General features: G+C 44.9%; 1 protein-coding gene and 1 long non-coding RNA gene across 5 annotated transcripts in view; one reads left to right on the forward strand and one right to left on the reverse strand.

The window, feature by feature from the left end:
• The window catches only part of Dym (dymeclin), a 265,175-nt gene that overhangs the window by 133,128 nt on the left and 112,040 nt on the right, over positions 1-20,007 (forward strand). For 2 of the 3 annotated variants that reach the window (XM_031366049.1, XM_031366050.1), the window contains exon 14: positions 5,201-5,365. The exons of the other annotated variant lie outside the window; for it this stretch is intronic. In XM_031366049.1, coding sequence (XP_031221909.1) covers positions 5,201-5,365 — 165 coding nt within the window. The remainder of the gene's footprint in view (positions 1-5,200; positions 5,366-20,007) is intronic. 3 annotated transcript variants of the gene reach the window in all.
• LOC116087359 lies at positions 12,555-16,207 on the reverse strand. Of its 2 annotated transcripts, XR_004117391.1 has the most exons (4): positions 15,878-16,207; positions 14,721-15,197; positions 14,199-14,360; positions 12,555-13,480 (listed from the first exon to the last, which is right to left on the reverse strand). It is a non-coding gene; the product is annotated as an uncharacterized LOC116087359 (long non-coding RNA). The 2 variants fall into 2 exon arrangements; XR_004117392.1 differs by lacking the exon at positions 14,199-14,360.

A 20,007-nucleotide genomic window follows, 5' to 3' on the forward strand; every position in this document is an offset into this window, starting at 1 on the left:
AGTGCTGGGACTAAAGGCGTGCGCCACCACCACCACCGCCCTGGCTTTAGCAAGGACTTCCAATCCTCTGCTGAGCAGAGATGCTGAGGTCTGAGTCCTTCCCTCTGCTAGCCTTGCGTTTTCCTCTGAGCGTGTTGTCAGAGGGCTTTTATTGGGTTGGTGGACACTCCATTCCATTCCCTCTTAACTCTTGACCTGCAAGAACTCCATCTTAAGAGACAATCTTGATAGCTTTTCCACATGTGATAAGGCAACTGAACTGCATGTATCTGTCCTTCCATTCTTCCATGCAATGTACCCTGTTTATTGATTTGCATATGTCCAGCCATCCTTGCATTCCGGAGATTTTATCATGGTGATCATCAGTTTAGGATACTGTTAAATTTCACTGTTGGTGTTTTATTGGAGATTTTTGTAGCTGTTCATCAAGAACATTGGCATGTAATTTTCTTTTCCCATAATGTCTGTCAAAGTATTTTATATGTGTTAGTGAATGTGTTAAGCCTTCTCTGAGGAACGGGGAGAGAGAATACAGGGAAGGAAGCAGACGGGAGGGAAGGGAGGAGACTAAGGGGAAAGGAGACGAACCGCCTTGGTAACGTCCTTTTTCTGTAGTTTGCTTTAAACATGTAAGTACGAAAATAACTAGCCGGGCAGTGGTGGTGCACGCCTTTAATCCCAGCACTTGGGAGGCAGAGGCAGGTGGATTTCTGAGTTCAAGGCCAGCCTGGTCTACAGAGTGAGTTCCAGGACAGCCAGGGCTACACAGAGAAACCCTGTCTCAAAAACACAAAAAACAAAAAACAAAACCTGTAAAAATGGTGCTCTGAAAACAGGTTGCAATTTTATTGTCAAAGCACAGTAAAATACATTACTAGGAGACTTCTCTGCAGAGTTCTCTTCAACCCTTCCTTTTTTGCCTGTTTTTTTGGCATGGTTTGCAGACGTGAATGTTGTTCTAGGACAGAACATTTCAGAAGTGCAAGATATCAAGTAACATGTCAGAACTGTGCATTGCATAATCCGGGCCATGTTCGTGTAAGAAGGCACGAGGAGACTTCTGGTGAGGGTTTCATGAGCACCGGGGCCTGATTTTTTTATGGGCTGACTCCAGAGCACATTCATTTATTCCCACGCTGTACTCTTCTGGTCTCCAACACTTATGTAGAGGTCAGAATGGCATACCATGGCTCTAGGTATAAGCTCCACAATCTGGAATGCCTGGCACACAGCATCTGGGAGATATGAGTTCTGTTTTATTTTTAAATGTTTTATCTTGAAATTAGACTCATAAAACATTACAAAAATTGTACAAATAATTTCCATTCACATTTCCCCAGATTTTATACACATTAACATTTAACCACTGTCTTTCATCATTGTGTGTATCTCTTATTTTGAAATGTTTGATTTTGAAATGTTTGATGAAACAAAAAGCCTACCCACAAAACATGGGATCCATCTGTGTTGGCTGGCCATTCCAGTAAGGTTGGTGTGCCCGGTGACAAGCAGTGGAGAGACCCATTCCCCTTTCCCAGGAGGTGGCAGTGGCAGTTAGCTTCTTGGTGAGGGGTGGGACTTTGTACCCATTTCCTGTTTTCCATGCTGGGATTTTGTCTGGGTTGAACCTGTGCAGACAGGTCTTTTGCATGCTGTATATGTTTCTTAAAAATAACAATATTCTCAAAATAAGAAATTTAACACTGCCAGACATGGTAGCCCCCACTTTAATTCCAGTGTTTGGGAGGTAGAGGCAGGCAGAACTCTGTGAGTTTAGGGAAGCCTGATCTGCATAGGTAGTTCTGGGATAGCGAGGGCTTTGTGGTCTCAAAAAACAGAAGGAAGGAGCTAAGAAAGAAAGGAGGGAGGGAGGCAGGCAAGCACGCAGGCAAAAAAAAAAATTTAACACAAATTTCAAAAATATCTGTAGTTTTGTATTACGTGCTAATTTTTAATTTTTTCATTTGCCCACTGATTCTTTCTCAAAACAAAACAACAATAACCACCACCCCCAAACCCATGATTTTTTGAGAGGAGCTGGAGAGATGACTCAGTGGTTCAGGGCGTTTACTCGTCTTACAGAAGACCTGGGTTTGAGTGCCAGCACCCACTGGTAGCTCATACCCGGCTGTAACTCTAGTTCCTGGGGACCCAATACCCTCTTCTGACTTGCAGAGCCCCAGGCACACACATGGGAACACATACATACATGCAGGCACAACACTCACAACCATCCATCCATCCATACATACATCCATACATACATCCATACATATATATTCATACAATGTAAATAAATAAATAAATCTAAATTAAAAAAAATTATCAGGCTGGTGAGATGGCTCAGTGGTTAAGAGCACTGACTGCTCTTCTAGAGGTCCTGAGTTCAACTCCTAGCAACCACATGGTGGCTCACAACCATCTGTAATGGGATCTGATGCCCTTTCCTGGTATGTCTAAAGACAGCAACAGTGTACTCATATACATAAAATAAGTAAATCTTTTAAAAACTATATTTTAAGAAATCCCTCTGCCCCCACAGTCTGGGATCCAGCAGCAGAGTCACATGCTAGCGTCACTGGGCCTCTGCTTTGTTCTTTAATCAGAAACAGCCCCTTGGTGTTTGTCTCTCATGGCTCTCAAAGTGAAAGGACACTGCAGCATTTGCGTGCTCCCTCGGGAGCAGGTTTGCCTGCACTGTGGTCCTTGTGGAGACACTGGATATTTGCTTGTCTTGATCTTGGTGGTAATGTCAGCTGCCAACACTTCCTTAAAATGATAGCAAGTTTAAAATGATATTTAATAAGCAAATTTTTATATTATTTACTTTATTCTTTAATGCTTGACTTCTTAATAAAATCCTATACTACTTTGGGCAACTTTTAAACTATCTTATATGTGTTAGCATCTTATGATAGTTTTTATGGAGTTTTCTTGTTATCTAACATGTCCTTTTCTCTGACAATGTAGCATCAGGGCTCTGTCTTTTGCCCCCACCCTCTCTTTATAGCTAGCACAGTCATACATGTGACTGGTGTACAGCACAGTCACACACATGTAGAAGGCACAGTCACACGTGTGGCTGGTATACAGCGCAGTCACACACATGTAGAAGGCTGGTATACAGTGCAGTCACACGTGTAGAAGGCTGGTATACAGCACAGTCACACACGTGTAGAAGGCTGGTGTACAGCACAGTCACACGTGTAGAAGGCTGGTGTACAGCACAGTCACACGTGTAGAAGGCTGGTGTACAGCACAGTCACACGTGTAGAAGGGTGGTATACAGCACAGTCACATGTGTAGAAGGGTGGTACATAATACTTCATACACAGTATTTGGCTGCCTCGTTGATGGTGGGTTAGTTGTTAATGGATGAGTGGCTTGTTGTTTAAATTTGTTGTTTTCAAACTTTTCTGTTTATTAGTTTTATTTGGGGTTTGATATACTTTAAAGAAACCTTGTTACCCACTTGGTAACTTTATATACTTTTGCATGTAGTTCTTTAAGATAGTTCTCAGAGCCTTGATCTGGTTGTCTTAATTCATCATTTTGCTTGTGTTGGGAGATCTGTTTTGTCTGTATGCATGTCTGTGTGGCATGTGTAGAGTCCAGAAGAGGGCATCAGATCCCTTGGAATTGGAGTAACAGACAGTTGTGAGCTGTCACTAGGTGCTAGGAATTGAACCAGGACCTCTGGAAGAGCAATCACCCGCTCTTAACCGCTGAGCCATCTCTCCAGCCCCTAAACTTGCTGTGTTAGTGGCCTGCAGTGTCCCACCAGAGAAATTGTTCTCACAGTAATAGTTTTTATCATTCCTCTTCTTTTGCTTTTTGTTGTATTACCTCAAAAGATTGTAGAACTTTAAAAACACTTCTCTTTTTGTTTTGGTTTGCTTTTGGGGAGGGTCTGTATTGTTTATGGAACAAGGACTATAGAGACCAAATACCCAGTGTTGGGAGCCAGCCTGTGGCCTCCCTAAACCTGGCGTCCTGATAGTCCTGAGTCCCAGTCCCTTGTCCTCTTTGCCTTTCATGTTGTAATGTTATCGTTCTCAGAATTGCACTTCTGTCGCTGTGAAGAGGCGCTGTGTCCTCTCTCCTAACTCTACCAAGGTCGAGCCGTCTCTCCTTACTCTACCAAGGTCGAGCCGTCTCTCCTTACTCTACCAAGGTCGAGCCGTCTCTCCTTACTCTACCAAGGTCCAGCTTATTTGCTCACTAATGACACCATGGTTTGTTGAGATTTATCTCTTTTCTTTTAAAGAGAAATTTTAGGATTATAGTAAAATTGAACAGAATATATAGAGGATTCCCATACTCCTCCTGTCCTCTTCAATCTTCTCTGCTGTCTACATGCTGTGGAGCATTTGGACAACACATGAACCTATGCTGACACACACCAAAGCTGTATCAGGTTAAGACTATTTGGATTTGGGCAGATATGTAATGAACAGTATTGATGATGAATTCTTGCTGCTTTGCTTTTTCAACATTGCCTTCCCTATATTGTGATCTTTTTGTAGACTGTAGTTGCCCTTCCTAGAAGTTCATCTACCTGAAACCATAGCATATACTTATGAATTAGTTTTTTCCTAGTAACGTACACTTGGGTTCTCTTGCGACTTTACAGTAGCCCATTTCCCCTCTAGCACCTAGTTGCCTGTGGAGAGATAACTTATGACTAAAAGTGCTATAAGCATGCATGTGCACGATTCCATGTATGTATGTGTTCTCAGTGCCCTTGGGCACATTTCAAGGCACACGATGGGTAGTGTTGTAAGAGACTGCTCCTCTGCCTTCTGCTGTACCACTGTGGAGTCCTTCAGAGTGAGAGTCCCTGCTGCCCTCTGTCCTCACCTGAGTGCAATGTCAGTGGTTGGATAGCCATCACTCTGAGTCTGTAGTGCTACCTGGTTTCAACTTGAACTACTGTAACACCATCCAGTGTAGAGTACTGTCTGGGCGCTCATTCGCCGGCTGCATGTATCTTTGGTGAGGTGTGCATTCAGATCTTTGCCCACTTTTACTCTACTCATTTGTTTCTTGTTCATGCTCTTTTAATGACAGCCCCACCCGCCAACCCGCCCCAGAACCATGCATGAAGACACCCAGAAAGCTTTGAGGATAGAAAGGATGTCTCGATTTTTCAAAGAAAAACATCTTTCTTCTGTTCTCTCCTTTTGCCTTTCTCTTTCAGTTATGCCTGCCGCCACTTGCGGAGATATGTTTATGTGCTGGACAGATTGTATTCCCCCCGCTCTCCCTGTTCCGCACGTCAGCGTTGCTTCTCGGCCCCCAGTGACAATGGAGAGGAACTCTTGTCTCTAACTTGCTCTCACGTTCTCAGATCCTATGCCTCCAGGTCATTAACCTCCGCTGTCCACTTTCTGCATGCTGCATGTCGTGTGGCCGGGTGATTGCATGCTTTAATGGGACACACAGGAATTAATGAAGGTGAATGTTATATTTAAGGTACTACCAAGTAGTCAATCCCTGCAATGGCTTGCATTTGTTTTCTTATAAATGTCTCCTTGAGAAGTTTATGTTCCTGGGAGAGGAGGCAGTTTTTCACCAGCACAGACGCTGTGTACACTCTGAATTCCGTTCCCTTCCAGATCTTTTCTTTGACTTGTGTTTGTTGCGGTGCTACGGCTGATGTGTGTCTGAGCTGTGTGCTCAGCTGTGAGCTGTGAGCTCTGACATGGAAAGGAGTTCGTGTCTTGGCGTACAGCACACCTGAGAGCCCACTGCAGGGCTGCTCCTACCCTGGACTCAGCTGAGCGGACCTGACTCTAGGATAGTAGAAATGATTCCTTTAGAGTCTACGGTCATTACTCACTCACTACAGACAAGTTAAAAAGCCAGGCTGCACTGAGTTTTAGGCAAGCACAATTAAACAGAGACATGGTAGACGTGGAAAGACACAGGTGGAGTATCTCCCAGCAGCAGCTGCTGATGGCTGGGCATCCTACCAAAATGGAGGGCAGTGCAACATGACTGCACACATTTCCTGTAAGTCAGAGATGACTTGCGCCTCTGTACTGTAGCTGGAGAAGGTGACTTAAGGCAGTATCTTCACTGCCGAGTGTTTTAAAGGAGAAGGAAAAACTCCATGACAACCTTAAACACAAAATGGAAAACATCTGATCCGCAGTTGACCTCTGCAGATGGAGCATCAGAAACTTTGAACTGTACATGATATCTAAGCGAAAGCACTTTATTAGGAAAGGAAAACCACGTGGCTCTAGTTGGCTGATTTTTGTAGTAAAGCTCTTACAGACTCATGGTGATAATATGCAATGGACACTTTGGTGGGAGGAATAAAAGCAAAATAAAATAAGCTCTTCAATTCCTAATATATGAGACAGTACCAAACAAGCCAGATGTATTTACAGTGCTCAGGAGCCTGTGGTCATAGAATCAAAAGTTCAGGCCCGGACAGCTAGCTACATACACTATGAGACCCAATCTCCAAAGCAGAAACCTTACCAAACTAAAGCCCCTGGTGTGTTACGTGATGGTGCTTGGAGGGTTGGAGACAGAGCTTGTGTGATTGTGCAGAATGGGGAGAGCTGCTGTCGATCACTGAACCCCCAAGTTGTCTGATAATTGACCTTGCTCCTACTGGCTAGTGAGTATATCATTTGGCAGGGCTCTCCACAAAACTGAAGAGATGAGGGTAAGGTGGGGATGATATTAAGAAAGCGATGGCTCTTACTTGATGGCTCTGTGATTGTAGCAGCCAGGATATTTGTAAGGCAGGTTAACAGGCTGGCAATTCAGGTAGGCACTGATACTGCAGTCCTGTGTTCCACAGGCAAGGGCTTCTGTAATCTGGAAGCAAGAGTTCCTTCTTCCCTGGGAGATGCAACGATTGCTTGGATGGTTGGATGGACCTTGTTCACATTATAGATAGACTACTTTCTTGAAGTCAACAGATCTTATGTGGCCAGCATATCTACAAATACCTTCACAGCAACATCTAGTATTTAAATAAACATGTAACCCCTTAGCCGAGCTGAACTTAAAAGTAACCATCAGACTGTAGTCTGGTTTTCTTTGCACGTGCTAAATCTGCCCTATCACCCTGTAGGCCCTCTGAAGTGAATATTAGATCTTATTCATTATCATCGTCATCATCACATATCTTCATCATTATCCACCCTACCATTTATAGCACCTCACACACTGCTAACCCTCACTGATATCATTGGCTACCCTCTGCTTTTTTGTGAAACTGTGTGCTTCCCATTGGATTACACGTCCTGCCAGGCTGTAGCAAAGAGAAATACAGGGCAGCTAAGAAGACAGACAAAAGAAAGGGGAGGGGGGAACACCCAAGGAGGATACTGAGGGAAGGATGAGGGGGAGAACAAAGTGAGCGAGCAGACAGAGAGGGAGACTCGCCAGAGAGCAGAGTGGTTCCTTGGCCTGAGCTCTGGCAGCTAGCTAACTGTCTCCACGTGGAAGTCAGAATGCAGTTCTGTGGCTATTTTCTACTTCCTTCACTCGGCACCTTCACGTTGCTGACCTCTCCGCCCCTCACACACTTTGCTTTCTTCTCAAGTAAGGTTTAAGATGTCGGCCTCTAAAGGGTATTTTGAGTTCCACTACAAAAACCTCCCTGAGGCTGATGCAGGCTTGTCATGTATCTGTAATGTGCTGCCAGGCCTGGTCGGCCTAGCTTGGTTCTCGAGGAGACACCGTGGGGCCGGGAGGCTTTCTAGTGTTTCGAAACATGTTTTGACTGTTCTCCAAGAGTTTCCACCTCCTTGTCTCATTCCTGGACTGGTTACCAGATGTACTGCCCTGGGCCTCTGGGCCTACCAGGCCCCACCAGTGTGATGGCTTGTGACATGGAGTTCAGACCTCTCTTCTCTGCACCAGCTCTCAGCCTCAGCCCCACCCCTGCAACGTAGACTAGTGCAGAGGAGACTTCCACTTAGGGCAGACCTGAGGTTGAGATGCATGTGTAAGAAAAGGCCCTGGTCACGCTGTCATACTTTGCAAGTGACTGACATCTTGTATCTGCAATGACACATGCTCAAGCATAGCTTAGCCCCAGCCATAGAGGCGTTGTTCAACAGTGACACTATATTAAAGGACAGAGTCTGAATAGAGCAGTCACAGACACTGACAGAACCAAGTGGCGCTGGCTTACACAGAGTGCTTCCTGTATAGTTTAGTTCCTAGAGAATGTAAGTGTACGTGTTCAGGAGGAGGCTAACACAGTCTGAAGGATACACTGCTGTGAGGACTGGTAGAGCGCAGGCATGTCTCTTCCCAATGTCAGAGTTCTGTGAGACCAGAGGGAGTGTCTGGGCTGCTCCTCAGGGAGGAGGGACGGCTCTGCTGCTGGGTTTAGAACGATGCTAAGCCTGCTGACCAGTGAGGCCCACCAGCCCTAGCTCTGTGCTTGAGAGAAACACACTAATGTGTGGACCCCTCGTCATATTGGATGCCTTTGGGACTCTGAAACCACGGATCTTGCTCAGTCTTCCCTGCTCATACACTGGGCACTTTAAGCATCTTCTACTAGAGAGATTTCATTGAGTCTTCTTACCTGCCTGGGCAGTGTCTGTTTGATAGCACTCATAGAATTTGGTGTCCAGGACCGAGTTCAGTATTTCAATTGTGCTTTACCATTTTGCCTTTATTTATGTACTTATAATTTCTCATCAGAATAAAATTTTTGAAAATAAAAATAATTTGGTTTATATACAATTCTCAGATCCTTTCCATGAAAACATCTCTCTTGATAAGTATATTTGTCTGATTGTAATTGTAGGGCCTTGTATTGTACAAATATTCTTATTTAATGTGAGTTGACAGTGTCTTTGGGGGGGGGAATAGTTTACCCAGCTTTGTGCCTCCCACATGTGGAAACTCCTCCACTCCCAACCCTGGGAGCCTTTGGATTACTTTTCAAGCCCCCAGCCTCAGATTTCACGTCTGTTAAAACCAGATTTAGAATCTTTAGTAACTGAGAATTTGAATTCATTGCTAGTAACTATACAAAGTTAAGTTTATATATATATATATATATATATATATATATATATATATATATATATCCTCACACACATACATATATTACATATGTAATACATGTATACATATTATATGTGTGAAATACATCTTTGTTTGATGTTGTTTCGATTGAGGCCAAGACGTGAGTAATCACGGGCGTTGTGCACTAAGGTACTCCGTTTTAAGGGCAGTTTATTTTCAGTTCCTGTTAAGTGCTTGATTTGAGGGTGCTGAGAAATAGCAATGTTAAAAATAATTTCTTTTGTCACTTTGGCTTTTAAATATGGGGTTCCCATTAAGCATGTTGAACAAGGTGGCATTGAATTCTGTCTTCAGGTCATTAGCACTTGGCCATGGGCAGTGATCATGGGCTTCTGGGAGTCATGTAGACTCTGTCAGAAATTGTGGATGTCAAACCATGAGTCAGGAAAAAAAAAATCACCTCTGATTTTTTAAATGGAGCTGATGTACTTTTAAAAATTTGTGTATAGCTAGAAAGCAGAGCCCCCCCCCCCCAACACACACATAGTAGGATTAGACAAGACATCAGCAGCTTACTTATCATGGAAAAGCCTGAGCAGGTGTGGCAGCTGTGCCTCATAAACACTTCACACACACAGTCCTCCTGCTGTGTCCCCAGACACCTAGAGTCTCAGCCTCATCAAGAGTCTGGGATAGCTCACTGTCCAGCATGGACACCACACAGTAGGAGCTGGAGAGAAATGGCATCAGATGTAAATTGCTGTTTTTAAGATAATCCCACATTCATCTGAGCAGAAGTTAGTCACAGGTAGCCAGCCTGCATGAGCAACTTGAAATTGAACCTCTAGCAGAGTGGCCGTGTGCTGGGGGGTAGAAGAGGAAACTGTTCTGAGGCTCCTGACCACCCCACTGCTGCCCACTGCAGAGCTGAACAGCGATGCTTCCCTAGCTCTCCAGCAACAGAGCTTCCTTCCCAAGACAGAAAGATAAGACAGAGTTATTGCTTAAAAAACAATCCCTCTGCTTTGTACTGTTTCTTTAATGGAAAACACAAGTAAAAGGAGGTTACCTTCTGAAACGCCCTCCGACAAGAGGTTTGGAGTAAGATTTAATGGTAAAGCTTCATCAGAGCAAGTTCAGAGAACTCAAGTTTCAGGGACCGCTTCCTGGAGAGCACATGATGGGAGCACATGATGAGAGCACATAATGAGAGCACATGATGGGAGCACATAATGAGAGCACATGATGGGAGCACATGATGAGAGCACTTGATGGGTTCTGGGGCAGTGGACACTGTCCTTTATAGGGCAGACTTACCACATATGGGATTGCTTGGGATTTTTGTTCTTTTTCTTGAGACAGGTCTCTCCTCTAACTCACTGTGTAGCTTCAATCCTCCTGCCTCAGCCTCCTTTATACTCTGCCCAGAGATGACTGTATTGTATTCAGGTAAGCATAGTATTGTTTGAAGTATAATGCTCTCAGGTTTAAATGGTTGGCTTTGCTTTGTTTGCCCATTTGGTGTCTTTTTATGGTTAAAAAAAAGTCACATCTGGTGCCTTTTTTTTTTTCTTTCAAAAGTCTTAGATTCGTCTGGAATCTAAGACAGTTTCTAAAATGAGTTCCTCAAATGAGCTTTTAAAAATTGCTAGACCAATCTTGTCATAGTATAAACCCCTCACAAAATCTGTAATGTATAAGTATTTGAAGCCATAGCAATAATTTTTCATGCATCTGATACTGTCTTAATAATTGTGTTGTGGCTGTATGCCTTATTGATTTCTGTGCCACTTTTGTGGTATGAAATGAAATGTATCATCCCACTTAAACCATTATGGTTTCCTTTTGAATTACATCCTCAGTACTTGATCTTGTCATCAGGCTTCTTCTGCGCTCTGAGATGTTGTGCTCAGTCGGACGGGTTTACCGCTTGTACTCTGTGTAACGTAAATCAATACCAGACAAGTCAATCCAGATTAGAAACGTCGGAAAGAAAATGCAATTAAGCCGTTAATTGTGAGGAATCATCTAACATCGGGTGTACTCTGCTTGAGTTTACTTTCTTCTCCTCAAGACTGACTGGTGTCCTGAAGACAGAGTGCAGATCCTGAGACGCTGGGCCGCGTCTGCACTGGTCCGTCCCACCCTCTTCTCTTGGCTCCCCACCTTTTGCCATTTCTTTTCAAGGCTTTTTGTTGTAAATGTTAGAGTTGTTTAAGATCTCTCTCAAGGTGTTCTCTCCTCTACTCCCCTCACCCCTGCTCCCACTAGACGGTCGTGTCGTGCTGTTTGAAATAGTGTCTGGTGTAGGCCAGGCTGACCTCATGGAGCCTCACTGTCTACCCAAGGATGAGCTTGAACTTCTGAGTCTTTCGCTATCACCTTCTGAGTGCTGGGCCTGACTTATGCAGGGGTGGACTCTGAATCCAGGCTTCTCCAATGGTAGCAAGTGCTCTACCAACTGAGCCACGGCCCCACTCTCAATAGACTGTTCTTCGAGGGCAAGAGGGTATATGTGACAGCTGTTGAATTTGGGTCTAAATGAATGGTTTTAGGTTCCAGAAAGAGTTGATTAGTTTTCTAATCACCATTTCCTCAAGGATTTTCTTGTCTAGTTATGAAAAGGTAGATGTCATCACTGTGACATCTGCAGGGTGCTGCTCAGGACCAGTGCATGATGGGAGAATCTCTCCCTCTGTCTCTCTCTCCCCCTCCCTCCCCTCCCCCCTCTCTCTTTTACACAGACACACACACACATAGACACACACACACACAGGTTTTAAAAGATGAAGAAAAGCCACATGACAAGGGGTCTTAAGTTCTTCTGGAATACTTAAGTTGGCAGAATTTTTCCAGTAAAACATTTTACGAACTTTCTACTTCCTAGATACCTGGTAGGCCATGGCCGCGGAGGCGGTGTCAGCACACTGAAATACTCCTTCTAAAAACATGTGCTCTGTGATCCAGGAAGCAGAACACAGAGAGAAGGAAAATTATCTTAAACTGTGTCTCACTGAATTAAACACAGCACTAAGAAATAATTTCCAAACAGGATCACCCTAACAAGCTACATACCTTGCCCCATCAAAAAACCATTTTGTTGTGGCATAAGTAAATAATGGAGGCAAAGGTTATAGTAGGATGACGAGATGCAATTTCAGTTATACAGGTGTCTCGTTAGTTTCTCGGCTGCAGCAAGACACTGTGACCAAAGCAATGTAGGGAGGAAAGGGCTTACTCAGCTCCCTTCCACACGGCTGTTCATCACCAAAGGAAGTCAGGACTGGAACTCACACAAGCCAGGATCCTGGAGGCAGGAGCTGATGCAGAGGCCACGGAGAGAGGGGTGCTGACTGACTTGCTCCCTATGGCTTACTCAGTCTTCCCTCCCCCATCAATCACTAACTAAGAAAATGCCTAACAGGCTTGTGTAGAGCCTGATCTCATGGAGGCATTTTCTCAGTTGAGGCTCTTTCTTCTCAGGCGACTTCAGTTTGTGTCAAATTGACAGTTACCTGTATAGTAAGGAATACGGAGTGTACGTGTTAAAAACTTTTTTATTAATTTGCCCAGCCATCTTGGGATACTTCACCGACCCCTGGCAGAGCGCATCTCTCCATTTGGTTTTTAAATGCAGTAGTCTATCTTTTTCCACCAGCTGCTTTTAGGTGGTGATGACCTTGGTCAAGGAGACCCCATAGCCACAGTTGATATGTCCTATGGGTCTGTAGGTGTGGCCAGAGTTCCTGAAGACTTTCTCATGCAATTGAGACTGTATGTACAGACAGTCGGAGTGCACACAAACTCCGCATGTTGGATGCTCTTCCCCTGCGGCTGCCATTTACAGGGAATGTCATGTGCACATTCAGACATGCAGCCTTGCACAACTGCTTATTAGAGAAATATTCTTGGTTACTGAATGTCTCACAGACTTGAACATACAGGCTTTCCCATATATGGAAGAAAAGTAATTCCACCCACTTGCCATGCCTTGGCATGTCATGATGCCAGCCCTTCACATTTATTTGACTTCCCGAGCTTAAATAGACAGTGATGTAAATCATCAGTTAAAGATTCACCGACCAGCCCTTAGTGACTAAGCCGTCACGCGGCCGAGGTGAAAGGGAGATCCACTTCAGTTTGGCTGCACAGCGGAAGTCACATTCAGTCTAATCCCAGATCTCTGAGTTACAGTGACAAGATTATTTATTTCTAGGCTACAACAGATGAGGAAGCAGAGAGAATCCGGGGAGTTAGGATGGCTGGGCAGAGAGATCCGAAAGCTGGCAGTAGAATTGCAGCCTCCCTGGAGTCCCTGTTCTGATTAGCCTTCATCTTCCTGACTGTCACCATATTGTAACAGTGAGTGTCTCACCACTCGTGTAGTCCTTGATGCTCAGCAGTTAGCTTCCAATTTCAGGGTTTTGAGCTGGGTGAAGTGCCTCATGTCTTTAATCCCAGCACTCTGCAAGCAACGGTAGGTGGGTCTCTATGAGTTCAAGGCCAGCTAGTAGGCCCAGCCAGCTAGGACTACATGGTGAAATACTGTCTCAGAAAAGAAAACCAAAAGAGATTTAAATTTTTCAGCTACATTACATTTCTCACTGTTTCCTGTTTGAGCTGAAATAGAAACTAGAGAGTGAGGTGTGGGTATGTTTCCATGTGTGTCCTTAGCTTGGTCTTAACCTGGAGGGAATTTGCTTATCACAAAAGAGCTGTTTATAAGAGCTGGCTCATTAAAAATTAATTTTAAATGAACCTTAGCTGTACAGTGCGGATTTTTAAAGGCTGCACATGATACAGGGTATCCATGTGCAGTGTCCTCACTGGTAATAGCTGGTATTTCCTGATCTCTCCCACAAATCCAATTCCAATTAACACTTATTGCTTTAGTCTTCAATATAACTCTATGAGATGTTACCTTATATACCTGTTTTATGAGTAAGGCACAGATACACAGAGTGATAATAGAAGTTGCCACAAGTGGAAAGGCACCTGTAGAGTTGGACCACTCGGGCTCCAGCAGCTTTTCTGGCTTTGTCCTGCCTTGTCCTGGCTCCTATGCTTTTCACAGGAGACTGAGGCAAATAATTCCCCTTGATTTATTTCAGCCTAAGCTGAAGCCACTTTCAAGCCCTGATTATTTAGCTATATTGTATCTAAATTTGAACTTGTGTACCCACCTAGAGTCCGAGATACTTCTCAAACTGGGACTTTTGAGTCTGGATTCAGACTGTGTAAACAGGAAGCACTGTTTTGTTCCTTCAGCTCCTGTGCAGCATCCTAGAGCCAGCTGCTCCACCCAGATGCCTCCTCTGCAGCTTTGCTCAGCTTCAGCTCCTGGCCTGGGGGGAGCCAAGTCTGCTTTTAGCTTTCCGTAGAAGCTTGAATTATTTTGGGTCTCATCATAGTAGAGTGAGTGGTCGTGAGATACTCGTGTTCTCTGTCTCCCCAACCTTTTACTTCCTGTTCCCCACCCCATAGTTACTCTCTCTTCCAGCACTGGCTTTTTGTTTGGGGTTTATCCTATCGTCCCCCACCCCCTCCTGCCACTGAGCTGGGACTGAAACCAGAGCCTCACACATGTTAGGAATTGCTCTACCACTGAACCACATCCTAGGCCCTCTCAGATGTTTTAACCAGATTTTATAAAGCAAGCGTTTATATAGACGTCCAAGGTAGCAGAGGGTAAGTCCAGCTCTTACCTACTACTAGGAGGAGAAAGCAGCAGGCAGCGACTGAGCATGACTTGGAATGTGACTGACGGGTCTGCTTTCCTTGTCATTCCTGTTTGGTGACTGAGTGACTCTAAATCAACAGGCAGACGTGGCTTTCCTGGGGATTTGGTGGTCTCTTTAATGACCCCTGAAAGTCCATTCTATACAGATAGCAATTACATAGCCCTGAAGGTGTTTACTTACATTGACTCTTGATGCTGCATGTGTTTTCAAGTAGTGTATACTCAAAACCAAAGGGAATTCAAGCCCGCACTTCTCCCCTCCTTGGCACTCAGGACTTGGTCTGCATCCTAAGTGGTCAGGGCACTGGGAATCTGGGCAGAGAGCAGCGTGTGCTTGGCAGGTGTGGTCCCATTCGGTCTCATGCAGTCTCCTTCGGTCTTAATCGTCTCAGATCACTTTTAGAGGGCATTGCTGGAGCTACAATGATGCCTAGTATCATTTCTGCAGAATGTTAGATAGTAAGAGAAAGATTTGTATACTAATCAAGAATCTGAATAAAAACCTGCAGAAAAGTATATTTCTACATAGTCAATTTAAAAAAAAAAAAGCAGGCCTGGGAAGGCCTTACTAGCGTTTAGCTAATTGTACCAAAGCTTCTGGGGTGTTTCCTTATGATGCATAAGTCATCTACGCAGAGGTCACCAGCACTGACACATAAGTCATCTACGCAGAGGTCACCACCACGCATTAAATGCTCTTGGCTATAACACAGGGGCCTCTGCCTGTCCTGTGGTGCTTTCTGCTTGCCGTTTTCACATCTTAATCAACACTGCATCCCTGAACATACAATATCAGCTGTAGAAACAGCGTGTTATGACTGTCTTGAAGAGAAGAATTCCCATCTTCCTTAGCTTTAGAGTCTTTCTCAAGGGTCACTTTCTGCGACTGGCACCAAGCAGCAAATGCAAGAGATGTCCCAGCCACCAAATTTTGTGTAACACTTGCGTGGCTGCTGCAAGAACCATCAGTATTTCCCATTGCTGTGGTTGTTTAGAGAGATCTTACTTCATACACAGAGCTTCAGCCATCCCTTCCTCTTGGGAATGTAACACTGAGAAGAGTGAGCTGTCTGTACATTAGATCCATACCCATGAAGACCCATGAAGTAGGTATACACTCACTGAACTGCTCCACTGAAACTCTGTAGCCCAAGGCAATGGGCCTCGGCTTCCAGTTTCTAGCAGGAATGCACACCAGCCTGTGCCCTTTGTGCTGTCCAGTCTTGGTCTCCTGCGGCTCTGCCTGCCCACATGCGACTTAGGTCTTATTTCTAGGCCTAGCTCATTGTTTCATAGAAAGTACAGGTCATTTGGTTTCTAATGTACTTTGGAGCAAGATTATAAGAACAGTCTATTACTAAAGCCTTTTTGATACTCTATATGTTATTTAGAAGTTTGCAAAGAATCTAAACACAGGCAACAATCAGGCATCTGTACCCATGATTCTAAAAATAAAAAAACAGGTCTTACTATAATGTTAGCATTCTGTACAAACTCCACCCCCACAGTTACCTGGCAGCAGCCAGGTATCTCCTCCCCATGGTTACCTGGCAATGACCAGGTGGGCCTGGCCCTATAAAAGGGGCTGCTTGCCCCCTCCTCTCTCTCTTACTCCTGCTTCTCTCCCTTTGCTCTTGCTCCTTTGTTCTCCCTCTCTCCCCATTTCCTTCCCCTCTCTCTCCACGTGGTCATGGCCGGCCCCTACTTCTCTACTCTCTCCCGCTCTCTCCCTTTCTCTGCCTCTGCTGCCCTCTTAACTCCCCTCCCCATGCCCTGAATAAACTTTATTCTGTACTATACCGGTGTGCGTCCGGTCCCTCAGGGGGACGGGATGCCTCGGCATGGGCCCCCAAGGCACCCCCTCCCCCCACACCTTGCCAGAACATATTCTTATAGCTCTTTCTCTTTTTATGATCACAACACTATATATTCCCAGTTGTCCTGGAATTCACAGTGTAGACTAAGGCGGCCTTGAACTCATGAAGGTCTGCCTGCCTTGTGGGATTATGGTGCGTGCTACCATACCAAGCTTATACCCATTCTTCTTCTGTGCAGACAGATCTTAAAGGCTCACCCCCATTTCTTTTGTCTGTGTCACACTTCCTCCAGACAATACATGTCTCCTATACCACACCATCTTACTTTGTTGGGCTAAAGAGACAAAACTGACTGGACCAGACAGGACTCACTCCTAGATGGGGAACTTGTGCGTCCTGCGTTTTCCACATGCCTTTCTGTGAGAACCACTCAATGTGGCTTTCATTTTCAGTTCCTCTGCAGTCAAAATGATGGTAGCCTTGCTCTGTGGTGGTCAGAGTGCTGTCCTAAAGAGCAAGACGAACTCTTGCCGTCATTGCTCACCTCCACCATCCGTGTTCAGTGTATTTGTGTTCTTGAAGGGAAATCCGTTGACATACAAAAATTGCTGCTTTTCATGTATCGGGCCACGTGCTCACTGAAGTAGTGTAATTTGCCTTCAAGAATGAAAGGTGATCAACAAGTAGTCCTTGCAGTCAAATGGCCTTATTCATTTAGAATACTTGGAAGTGTGTCACAGCGCCCAGAGCCAAAGACATACAATTCACCTTCCTCACACATGTGCACAGTGCCATTGTGTGTAGTTGTTATGCAGTCATTCAGATGCCTTGTCATGCATGGTTATCAGATGCCCTTGTCCGAGGTTGTCCAGTTAGGAAAACCGTCTTCTGATGCCCTGTATTTATAGAAGCACAGTGTTTCCCAGAAGTAAAGTTACATCCCAGCCTACTGATCTTGGTTTTGGTTGGTTGGTTGGTTGGTTGGTTGATTTTTTTTTTTCTTTTTCAAATATTTGAAGAAAGTTTACTTTTCATTGTTTTAGATGTATTATTTCATTAAAAATATCTTTCTGAAGTTTTCCCTTTTTCTGGATGACAAGGCAGAAAAATTGCACAACTTTGAGGCTAACCTGGCCTAGGTAGTGAGTTCTAGGCTCATGCTACATAGCAAGACCTTCTCTCACTACAGAGGAAAAACAAGTAACTTGCTAGTGGAAATACTGAGGCTTTGTTCATTGTACCAGGATGTGGTCCTTGATGTAAGGCACTGGCTTCCTGTCTTCATCGTGGTCTCCCAGCCTCCCTCTGCAGAGCATCACTGTCCTGACTGGCAGTGAGCTAAGAGACACATAGGTGGTTTTAGAATTGAACAGATGTCATGACATGAGCAGGGTGATACCAGGACTCTACTTCACCAACTCCCATTACACTCGAGTGACTCCCTCGAGTGCCATCTTTGAGTGTGATCTGTCCTTAGGCAATCACATGACCACCTGTGTGGCTTTGTCCCTCTGTCCTCTTGGGCAGTGCTTGGTTTTCTGACTTTTACAAGCTCCCTCTGCATTATGCATTTGCTTGATTAGATAAAGGTGGAGCTGAAAACTCATTCTCTGTCAGGCTTTCAGGAACTGACATTCACTCTGGCATGAGAGAATATGGTGAGACGCAGCAGTGAGTTAAAGTATTTCAGATTTGAGCCTTAAAGAGTTTGTGTGAACAGTTCAGTTCATTAATAGGACATGTGCGGAGACGGTTGTTCTCAGTGAGGCTCCTGACTAGCGTGCCTTTTTAACAGTGACTGGAAGACGGGCACTACAGGACTAGTGAGTTTGTTCCAAGCGTGGGGTGGTATAAAAAAAAAAAATACAGGCAAGAGTGGGTGAGAGACACAAAGGATTCATTTAGGAGAAAAGAGCAAGGAACGGGACAGGACGTGGGAAGAGCTGAGATCAGACGTAGGGATAGAAGAGTACAGCCATTGGAAATGGAAGGCAAGGGCTGTGATTCAAATGTTGAGAGCCAAAGCAGGGAGGTGAGGTGGGCGCCCTGCCCCCAAGAGAGAATACGGACAGTTTAGTATGCCTCACTGTTTAATAAGAAAGGCCATGGGAGAACAAAAGGGGAAGTGAGTAATAGGAGGGAGGTGATCATAAGAGAGGGAACTGTGAGGTGGAGACGGGACGGATCTGCGCTTGAGACTGTCCTTGCTCCAGCACGACACGTGGCTTCCCACTTCCTAATTACTTGCACGTCATTAATCAAGCACAAAGATAAGAGAAAATTAAAGTCCTTAGCATCGGAAGCGATACATTGTGCTGCATGCTGTTGGAGCACGTGCTGGTTTGCACAAGAGCCTGGTCTAACCCTACAACAGTGCAAAGGCCAAAGCAGAAACAAAACCGCAAGTGGGTACGTATCAGCACTCCACCAGGATGTGCGGCAATAGCCACTGGTGCTGCAGGACAGGAGCTGGGGTTCCTGTGGTGTGGTGATGTCAAGTCAGCTTACCAGAGTGCACACTAGTTCTGCCACTGAGAGGCCACTGCTGTTTACCAAGGAAGATGTGTTCTAGAAGGGTAGCATCCATAATTGTCTTAGGGTTGCTGTTGTTGTGATGGACCACTATAGCCAGTTACTTGGGGAGGAAAGGGTTTCTTCAGCTTATGCCTCCACACCCCAGTTCATCAAAGGAGGTCAGGACAAGAACTCAAGCAGGGCAGGAACTGGAGGCAGGAGCTGAGGCAGAGGTCATGGAGGGTGCTGCTTACTGGCCTGCTCCCCATGGCTTACTCAGTCTGCTTCCTTATAGAACCCAGGCCCATCAGCCCAGGGATGGCACTGCCCACAGTGAGCTGGGCCTCCCCATCAGTCACTAATTAAGAAGATGCCCCATAGACTTGTGTACAGCCTGATCTTGTTGACACAATTTCTCAACTGAGGCTCCCTCTTCTCCAGTGACTCTAGCTTGTGTCAAGTTGACGTAAAACTGCCAACACAATAATGGTAGTGACAGCATGGCAGCCAGGGCAGGGTGGGAGGGGCTGGAAGTGGCAAGAGGCCTTTTACTGTCAAGGCCCACTCCCTTATTCCCTGAAGTTCAGCAAAATTCAACAAAATTGGTACTCCTCTAAACAAGATCGTACTTGACATAATTCTGTATCCTGGACATACAAATATTCTGTTGTAAAGATTGCTTATTATAAAGCATTTGGTCTATCTTATAGAACTGGGGGAGTCACAACCAAATTAAGATACACTTATATCAAAATTAGATTTTTTTTTAAATTGGCATGTAAGTGTAGTATTCAGCATCATAGCTGTGGTACTCTTGGAAAACCTTTTTTGCCTAGAGTTTCTCTTGTAAAATCATCTTAGCCGGGCTGCAGAGGTGGCTCAGCGGTTAGGAGCTCTGACTACTCTTCCAGAGGTCCTGCG

Source organism: Mastomys coucha, unplaced genomic scaffold (assembly GCF_008632895.1).
Source record: "Mastomys coucha isolate ucsf_1 unplaced genomic scaffold, UCSF_Mcou_1 pScaffold13, whole genome shotgun sequence".
NCBI lineage: Eukaryota > Metazoa > Chordata > Mammalia > Rodentia > Muridae > Mastomys > Mastomys coucha.